This window comes from Contarinia nasturtii, unplaced genomic scaffold (genome assembly GCF_009176525.2).
Source record: "Contarinia nasturtii isolate CC-2019 unplaced genomic scaffold, AAFC_CNas_1.1 Cnas_scaffold_695, whole genome shotgun sequence".
NCBI classification, from domain to species: domain Eukaryota; kingdom Metazoa; phylum Arthropoda; class Insecta; order Diptera; family Cecidomyiidae; genus Contarinia; species Contarinia nasturtii.
Genome location: NW_022198046.1, coordinates 6,390,148 through 6,400,339, shown reverse-complemented (window position 1 = coordinate 6,400,339; position 10,192 = coordinate 6,390,148). Strand labels below are relative to the sequence as shown.

General features: G+C 33.5%; 1 protein-coding gene across 3 annotated transcripts; it reads right to left on the bottom strand.

Moving 5' to 3' along the window:
- Nucleotides 1-1,560: 1,560 nt before the first annotated feature.
- On the bottom strand, nt 1,561-10,192 carry LOC116341330 (zinc transporter 2). Of its 3 annotated transcripts, none has more exons than XM_031768318.1 (7): nt 9,988-10,192; nt 4,606-4,733; nt 4,291-4,522; nt 3,992-4,171; nt 2,894-3,170; nt 2,085-2,232; nt 1,561-1,948 (listed from the first exon to the last, which is right to left on the bottom strand). In XM_031768318.1, exons 1-7 carry the CDS (start codon nt 10,011-10,013, stop codon nt 1,803-1,805), a joined length of 1,137 nt encoding a protein of 378 aa, XP_031624178.1. In that variant the 5' UTR covers nt 10,014-10,192; the 3' UTR covers nt 1,561-1,802. The 3 variants fall into 3 exon arrangements, with proteins under 3 accessions (XP_031624178.1, XP_031624177.1, XP_031624179.1); XM_031768317.1 differs by lacking the exon at nt 9,988-10,192 and adding an exon at nt 8,430-8,815; XM_031768319.1 differs by lacking the exon at nt 9,988-10,192 and adding an exon at nt 8,341-8,375.

Here is a 10,192-nt window from a genome sequence, read left to right as displayed (position 1 = left end):
TCGGACAGCCTCAAATTATATACTTATGGATTTTACTTCATCTGATGCAAGTTTACAGTATTATTCCCAACTACTTTTAAGCAATCACGAGCACGAATCAAAAACTTCTTTTGTTCGATAATGACTTTTTACCGCAATTTTCACTTCTACAGATTCTTAACGAGTACGAACAACAGTTGAATACATTCACCATCAAGGTTCAAGTCAATAACGAGTTTTTGCAGATGTCGCCATTTTTAATACCATTTTGGCCCAAGAGAATCACCGGATTTTCTTTTATTCAACAAATATAATTCACATTTTATACGAATTAAAATGTGGAAATAAATAAATTACACTGAATGCGAAAGATCTGAGGTTAAGATCGAAAGTTTTACTTTTAATTTAAGTCACATCGAAGTGAAGATGGTCATTGGTAATTAGCAATTCACTTTATCAAAAGTATTTTAAATGCTAAAGAGTTCTGTCTATTATGCCACATTTCTTCCAACTAAATTAAAAAACCAAAGTTACTTTGTCAAAAAGATTACCCGTACTTCATTGATTAAGCGAAAATTGCGTAAATCGAAAGCTGATTTATAATCGATTGCTCCAATGATACTGCACAATAAAATATGAGCGTATTTTCAACCCTTTACATTTGTGACCAATTACTGTCAGCCCAGTTTTATTGGCGCCATCGAATATAATCGATTCATAAAACTGAAAATTTTTAATAGACTCAATGTATGTGCATAACCAAAACTTTTTGTGGACAGAACGAATGAGCGTTTTGAGTTACTCAGACTAATTGACTATTAGAGATTATATATAACTGGAATACAAATGAATAGAAATCGTAAATGATGATCTTGAAAGTACGAATAAAATTCGTAGATAAATAAAAAACCAACTGAAAATACATGGAAAAGCAGATATCACCGAGTAACACTCCAAATGGTTTTAATACTAAGCGCACATGTGAACATGGCTGTTGGCTGATGGCCTTAATTCTATATGGTTGAGGATTAGTTGCCGCACATATATTTTATGTGTGTGCGTATGGTTTTTTCTTTCGTTGGAAAACAAAAGAAAGCAAAGTGAATGTAATCGGATTCGGTGTTGAGTTTCTCTGGTTGGAAAACTTTGTCCATTCATATTTCCTAAAGAATATGAATAATATTTGTTCGTTGAATGATGTATTACAACGAATATAATAAATAAAACACAAAGGAATAGCTCATGAAATTGTAGTCCATGTTCAATTTCAAGTCTCTCTCTCGCTTGCTAATTCTTGCTCGTACGCTTCATTTTGGCGTCTTCTCCTTTTTGTTAGCACTCGCCTGTGCTAGTGCTGCCGGTTATCTCATCCTTTAATCTTAATCGGACTCATTGTATGAAATAATTATGCAAAATTAATGAACTTTTAATGAATGGCAAACAAATGAAAAGTGGTTTTACTTGAGTATTATTGTTGTCCTCTCCTTTTTCCCCTTTCATCTACTCCATCTCATTCACTTGTTCATGCTCTGCATTTTTTTTGCACGAATGAAACGGTTGTGAAAATAAAATACGAATGGATTCGGTTTGAAAACAGTCCAAAATGTTGGACAAAATGTTTAATAAATTTTTTGCTTGTATTTGCTTAAAAACACAGGTTACTGCTGGAAATCTCTTTCTTTCTATGCAAACAATTACCAATGTTCTTATGTGAATAAATAGCCATGATATTGTATTATTATTCATAAAAAAACGGTGCGACTTAGTCTATGAATGGCATTCCTGGCATATGAATAACGAGCAAACGACTTCTGGTGTGTACATTATTTCAACGGTCCGACACATTGCTGACAATCATCCATTTCCGATTGAAATCGTTCTATTTGTAACGTTGTCTCGAAGAATTCGTATTTCTTTTGAATTGCACTATTGGCTCTCTTTAACACATCCTCAGGCTCTGCATTTTGATCTTGTTTAAGTAAATGGAACGCAATAAGAAAATATTTTAAGTTAGGAACATGTAATGAAGAAAAAAAAATTAATCGAAATGAAAAAAAAGCAACGTTGATGTTGAAATTCTCAAAATGCGGTGAAAATCTAATTACCGATTGCTAAATGAGCTGATAGTGCATTTTTGTTGATGCTCAAACTCCATAATCGTAAATTATGTACACGAACTACTCCGTCGACTTGCATAAATATTTCCATAATATCGGTGTAATCTAAAAATGTTGGCGTTGCCTCCATCAGTACCTGTATATGTGTAAATAAGCGTAATGAATAGAATAGAAGAAAAACGTTCATTCAGAGTGGTTCAATGTGATTGTATATGTATGTGGGAAGAATGAAAATGAGAAGCAGCGCGGGTCGCAAAGGCTAACAACAAGAAAATCTACACAACATTAAACACAGGCGGACAATAATACAACAGCAACGATAGCAGCGGCAACAGCAACAACAGGTGTAATAACAATTAATTTGCTGGTTATTTTCTCTTAATATCCTCTTGCTGTGTATTCTGGTTTTCTTTTTCTCTCCTTCCCGTTGTGAACTTTTGTTGCGAAATACCAAGAATAGTGCTCTGTGTTATGGGGATCGCATAAGTATATAACGGGAAGACAGGCAATGTACGAGAAAGAGACAGAAAGCGAAGCTAAAAGGAAGAAAACGACAGCAAAGAAAATGAAGAGATAAGGTCATTCAGTCATTAACTCTGAATTCTAATTGTTATACTGAATGAGGTAATTCGAGCCCCTTTGCTGCCAACGTTACCATTGCGGAATGTGTATGCAATTGCACTGTTTTGCGGTAAAACAAAATAGACAGAAAAGAAAGATGGAATTACAGAAATTAAATGCAAAAATGCGGAAAAACACTTTCGTAGTCAGATAGCTAACACTTCACTACTACTTACAAGTATCGCGTCCTTCAATATGGTTATCGTGGTCCACAGTACAATTATTGAGAAGATAAATGTGCAAATGGGATCGGCGAGTTGCCATGTAGGTTGAAAATAAATGACAATGGCTGCACAAAAAACGCCAATACTCTGTAGTACATCGCCCAGCACATGTATAAAAGCAGCACGCACATTTATATTTTCCGAATGACCATGACCATTGGAATGGCCGTCGCTGCTACTCATGCCTCCGTGCGAATGTCCATGGGTTCCATGTAGTTGCCATCCCATGCTAAATGATAATATATGAAAATGGAAGAAAATCGAAGAAAATATCACTGAAATTTTTTTTACTTCATTCGATACGGAAATGGGAAAATAGTATGGCCAACAAAGTTTTGTTCACCAAGATGACGAAACATGCTCATTTTCGGTTTCGTTCCATGCATCGCACATACACACACAAGAATGAAAAACGGACGTACATGAGAAAACGACGATGAAATCATGACCGAAGTCGAAACAAACACCTCACGATTTATGTGAGTTTATCTTTGACAGTGTCTGCGTAGTTTGTGAAGTTCTAATAAATTGCGCCTAATAATCTGTATATTTTATCCCGACAAGAAAGGGACTGCATTGACTTACGACTATGGTTGTGTGGGTGTGTGGGTGTATGTTGGCGATAAGTCACTTGTAGTTGGTTTTAAAATTACGGTTGAGATTTCTCATTTCTTCCTCACTCTGTCTTTCTTATTGCAATCATTTTTTTTTCTTCACCCTTTTCGAGAACTGTTTCTTACATTCCGTAAGTATAATAAATCGAATGTAAAACATGAGCAAAAGTTTTTGCGCCTAAAATTAATTGCAAATGTCAAAGTATCCACTATTTTTGAACATCTTCGTTCCACCATTTCACATACTACAAAGTGCTACTCGACTGATAAACCCTTTTTTTGTTTCTCTCACCCCGAAAACTTCATTCATTTGTTTTCGCTTCCCACGTCATCATTCTGACACATGTACATGTTTGGATGATATTTCAATGCATAACACCGACAGTTTTAGCTGACTGTTATTGCTGCTGTTTTGCAGCTAAAGATCTCAACTTACATAATATTCACTATAATCGCAATCGCTGACGTTATCAACATAATCGGTGCGTTAACTTCAAATTCACGCGTGATACAACGCACAATTGCCCAATAAACTAGAATGGCTGTTATGACCCAAATCATTAAAACTGACACAATCGCACCAAGCACCTCAGCACGATACCAGCCAAATGACATCCTGCAAACGATGAAGAGAAATAAAATACGCATATTGGGACATGCTCACAACAACAGCGGCAGCAAAAAAGCGTGTAATTCACATATGTGCACGTCATAAATGCTTGAGTTTCATTTTACTTGCGTGTTGATGGCCTGCCGGCAAACCAGAGCGCAAACAACGATATCATAAAGCTGGCAAAATCGGTCAGCAAATGGGCAGCATCCGTTGCAATGGCCAGTGAATTCGAATAAATGCCACCAATAATTTCTAAAATCATGAATAAAACACACAAAATACTGGCGATGAAGAGTTTTCGACGGGCATGCACATCAATTCCTTCGGTGCGTCCATTGTCGGTGTGACAGTGCTCTGAAATGCAAGTAAGTCATTTTAATTTAAAAATCCATTTCATTTTTGATGACATAACGAAATCACCGCAATCGCATACTTACTTTCGATCTGGGTAAGCTCCACCACTTGCTCGTTGCAGCAACTTTTCGATAAACGACCGTGTAAACAGTACACAATCGTTGGTGCATCATTTGATGCTGTTGTACCATACGATTTATTGTCATATGATCTGTAAATAAAAAACAGAAAAAACGTGCAAATAATTGGCGAGAAATTGAGAAGTGTTTGATTACAAAAAAAACTTGAGAAACAAAAATTTTTCTTCGGAATGGGCAAATCTTCTCTCGATTCTTAACTCGGAGGAAAAATCGAGACAAAGAAAAATAGAAAGCAATTTATCAAAGTTCGTTTGATTGCAGTTTCGATTCGTTCTGGTTGATCGCTCATTTTTAATTGATTTCATCGCAACAACAGTGTAACTGGCGGCGGGAAAAAAAACCATTTTCGCGCGTGCCAACCACAATGAAAATGTTCAAGTGTACAGCATTCAATAAAACACCATTAACCCATTTGATAGCAACATTGAGTGTACGCTTCTTTTTTTGCCCACAGCCAAACGCCAATATATTGCGGTCAAGTGAGAAATATAAAACACACAAAATTGCACACTTCAGAACTAATACCTTCTCATTCTCATACTTTGTATCAATAATATTAAATGCGCATCAAAGTCATGGCGAAACAAACCATGGCAAAGCATTTTTTTTCTCGAATTTTCATTACATTTTTTTGTATTTCGTAAAACAATGTGAAGGTTTCGAATGTTGCAGCGTAGAACTGTGTGATTCATTATTTAAGTGGAAATTTATTAAATAGGAAGTTGATTGTTTTTCGACAAAAATCAATTCATACATTCATACTTAGTACACATAAAGGGATCTCTTCTCTCTATATAATTCTCTCCATCCTCTTTCTCCTCTCTCTTATCTTTCTCTCTCTCTCTCTCTCTCTCTCATTGTTCTCTCCCATTATACTAAAATGCTAGCTTTATACGTCGATTTCAAATGAAAATCGCTTATAAATTTAGTTTGTTTACACCACTTGAAAATCAGTCAATTGTTTTCAATCCATCGAGCTTCTTGGCAAATCCAATTTCATTTGTTTGATTCATTGAGTCAACTTGAATACTCATTTCATCCGGATAATTTGAACTAATACGGTATTCAACATTTGAATACATCAACATTCGTCATAATGTCAGAATGGTGTTGTTCTGGTTTCATTGATTTCATTTTTACGAAGAGGAAGGTTAATTTGACTTTATTGTTTGCCATCGACCGAAAGTAATTTTCTTCAAGTAAAATAATTTGTACGGCTTCATAAAACCAAAAAGTACCAATACTTGCAATTAATCTCCTTCTCAGTGAATCCACTTGAGAATCAATTTATTGCAAACTTTTCAGTTATATCAACAATGGAATGAAACGTCTTCATTTTCTGTGTACGATATTACGATCAAAAAAAGTAAGCCAATCGCAAACAATTTAAGGTAGTAAATCGCTTATCTTAATGTTGCCCTCCACCCACACATAATCAATTTAATTTCCTGACTCAATGATCCAAATGGAAGTGTGTATGCAATTATGCATGTTGATTTGGAAATTAAAGAAACCAAAACTGAAGGATTTTCCAATTTCCGGTTGGGCAACTTAAATGAAAAGTTAACCAAAAATTGCATATATCGATATCGTATGAACGTCAACATACTTAGACGATGTCGAATTTCGGTCAAACAAGCAACAGCCGTAAACTTTAAATTCCCTTATATATACAATATATTTCGTCTATTTACAATGTTGCATGTATGCAACATCAATTATGCTGTTTGGGGGTGTAAAAGATGCAGCATCATCCAATAAAATGCAATTTAATCAATTTCGAGTGGGTTTATAAACGAAGCAAGGCTATTAAATCAGACGAACCGATTAAATTATTGGTTTATATTCAATAAACCATCGTAACCATTTTGTGATCCACTGAAAACAATAGACTTTATGGAAACAACGTTTATCAAACCGACTATAATTGCTTTATTTTCACACACACACACAAACTTTAGATGATTTTACTTTGATGGAAGTTAGCAAGTAATTCGCTACTAAAATAAATAATTATCAAGTTTATACGATAAACATCGGCCTTAACTCCATCTGACCATCTTGTAAAACTTTGGATATCTCGCTTGCAATGCGGAACACATCGTTCACAATGCTATTTCTGGTTTACGTATAGAGCAAGAAAGGGAGAAAGAGAGAGATGGAGATAGGAAAGCGAGTCTTGCGTGTCATTGAATGATTACTAGGAAATGATGGTGTGCCTCATTTTTGAACTAATGAAATTTTATTCGAGGTTTTACTTTTTCTGTGGCAAACCACTTAAATCAATTACCATCCAAATAAAATACCGGTTCAATTCGTAATAAAATAAAAACATTCTCAAGTTTGGTGTAAATTTTTAAAAAATAAAAAAAAATGTTCGGGAATTAATATTACCATTCACCACAAAAAATTGATGGCATTTTTTGTTGTTACGAAATTCAAGTGTTGCAAAGCGAAAAAATAAAAATAAAATCGGTGTCCAGTTGAAAACGGAAGAAATATATTGTTTCGATATGCCTGCAGTTTGTATACAATCAATTAATATACATGTAAACATTGAATTTCCATTTCATGTCCATCAACTGCACATACGCACGCACAACAGCACACTTAGTAACCAGAACCAATTGACCGATACACATTTTTTTTGTGCAGCCAGAGAATACTCTTCACAAAATGGGCTACAATCAAACATCAATTGTGAATTGTTGCTTGAAATGACCCAATAAATGTTGCCATTTAAATTAAAATTTGTTAAATTTAATATATATTGGGAAAAAAAAAAAAAAGAATGCAAACAGCAGATGCGATTGATAAAAATGAAATTGACAACGACAGAGAAGAAATGTTAGCGACACATTTATCTGCACAAAAATAAATCAACGCCAATGTGATAATATACACGGTTATCAGTGACAAACTATTATTATTTCAGTTTCCAAGAAAAATTTATTGAGTGCTAATTTGAAAGAGAGATAAAATTGAATATGAAGTACAAAGTGTAGTTTTTCATTTGGCCCCACACACAAAAAATGTGATAGTTTATTTTGCGTTTCAAATGGATTTAATTGCATTTTATAATAATTCATGCAACAAAAAATAAAATTGCTATCTCAGTTTATCTCTGAATCGTCATTATTTTACTGTTTTTACGTGAAAAAAAAATTGGGGAAAATTCAGAATTGCACATGAATGTCAATAAATAAATAAATAAGAGAGGGAGATATACATTATTGCAAGCACTTCAATGGAATACACTTTTTGTGGATACTTTGACGTAGCGAAGCTCGGTTAAATTACGAGGCCGATGATGAAGTGGTCACTTCACATGACACTTTTTTCTCTCTCACATACATAAATATTTTCAACAATGTAAAGAATCTGCCGATAACTCAATTTAAATTGAATTTGCTGCGTTCAAATGGGCCCGCATGGCATGAAATTATTTCTAATAGGAAAAAAATACTATTGAATGGTAGCAATTGCATTTTTATAAGCAAAAAGGTTGATTTTCAATAAAAAAACAGTTTTTTTCTGTAGATAAAAGCATGTTTCTTAAACGTTTTCTTTCGCAGCCGAATTGTAACTGTAGACCGCGTGTGAAATAAAAAAAACTTATATTAACGATAAAATGTGATATTTTTCATCATAACCGTAGCGTGACGTATCAGCACTCACATAAACAGATAGACCCACATATATTCAACGCAAGTAAAGAGTTAACTGTACTTGCGATAATTTCTTCACAAAATCTACTCATCGTTTACCTCAATGGCGCCGAAACATTTTCGGATGCCATTTTCCTCGATTTTATTTATTTAATGTTTTTTTCAACCTTAAACTGAAATTTTAGTCCGAATTGACACTTTTTAATTATTAATCGAATACTGTCGTTAGTTTTGCCGTCTGCGATTTTTTCGACAATTTTTCTTGATTGACACTTAATTTAAATTCGATGATACCATTTAACAAAAACGAAAAAAATGACAAAAACACGTTAAAAAATTCTATATATGTACAAAAAATATTGGACCAACGTTCATAAACTCAAATCCTTTATATATAATTTTTCGAATGCAAAATGTTTAAATCGCATAATTATTTTCGCTACAGTGAGAACGTTTGTCGAATGCTTCCAAAGAAAACTGATTGATGAATGTCTTCTTACTTTGTCATTAGACACACATTACATGTTTATTTTTTTTTTTTGACAAATTTATCTTCATTTCAACACTGATAATAATGAAAATATATTTTGTGTCACTGTCTTCATGAAAAATATCACAAATACAATGAGCCAGATTGTTCTGTTTGCTTGTGTTTTCATTGACTTTGTGATATGACGTTTAATGTGCTGCAACAGTAATGTTGTTTTTAATTGTTCTCCAGTAGCAAGCAAACCATCATTTTTATGATTGAGATTTGAAAAATACTTGGGAAAAACGAAACAAAACCGTGAGGTGCCTGTGATCTCAGATTGATATAGGTAATATTTTTGAATGATATTTTGAGAAACTGATAGTGAATAGTTGATATTTTCCCTCTTAAGTTGACTGTAAGAAATGTTGTTGATCGCCGAAAATGAATGCAATGAGTTCAAATTTGAATATTGTTTACTTATTTCTCGTCATGAATTCACTGAAAAACGAACAGGAACAAAACACTGTTTTGGATAATTAAAAAAAAATTGACACTGATGTTCGGTTTAGTTGAGATGAACTGTTAATATAAACACATACACACACCACGATATTTGATAGCAACCGGATTTAAGATATAGATGTTCCAGAATCTTCTGTTATATAATAATGCTATATTTTGATGGAATATCCGTTTTGCAGAAAAGAAAATGGTTATTTATCGACAATTTAATTATTTGACACCAATTTTCGTATTATTTTGATATAACACGTGCATGCAAAGTGTGGTGCACAACAGTGAACTGTGAGTTGAATGAGAAAAACAATACACGTTCACATTTTTTTCGGCCTGTTACGTCTCTGTTATGAATATTTGGTTTCATACGTCTGCTGTTTAAACATTAGAACTTAAACTACATTAAAATGTAAATGTAGTGCAAAGTTTATATCGATTTTGTTTGTATTGTTTCTCTTGCAAAACAGCCACCATATGATTGCGTTCATCAAATCTATAACATTTTTTTGTTCAATGTGTTTTATTCTCAATACGAACCATTTTTTTCAGGTAAAACTAACTTGATTGCATTATGATAAATTCTTAAAACTATATTCTGAATCACAATATATTTTTCCCTGCAAATCACTGGTTCAAAAATTGATTTTGAATTTTAAAATCGGAACTAACCCGTCATTGAGCCCGTTTACTCCCATACTGTGATTTTTTTTTCAATGTGTCTCAACTCAACTTTAATCATAGAATACTTTGAAAATTTGATATAAAAAACTTTGGTGGTTCAGTGTTTACTGGCCAACAGCTATATAGCTAATGCGATAATTCAAAGAAGTAAACACATATTTTAGATGATTTTTTTTTCTGTTTGGAGCTATTG

Excerpts from the sequence above, each read along its gene's own strand:
- LOC116341330 (XM_031768317.1), bottom strand. The coding sequence starts at position 8,461 with ATGGCATCCGAAAATGTTTCGGCGCCATTGAG. Across the intron at positions 4,734-8,429 it reads AATGTTTCGGCGCCATTGAG|ATCATATGACAATAAATCGT; the intron begins GTAAACGATGAG and ends TTTTATTTACAG. Across the intron at positions 3,171-3,991 it reads GCGATTATAGTGAATATTAT|CATGGGATGGCAACTACATG; the intron begins GTAAGTTGAGAT and ends ATTATCATTTAG.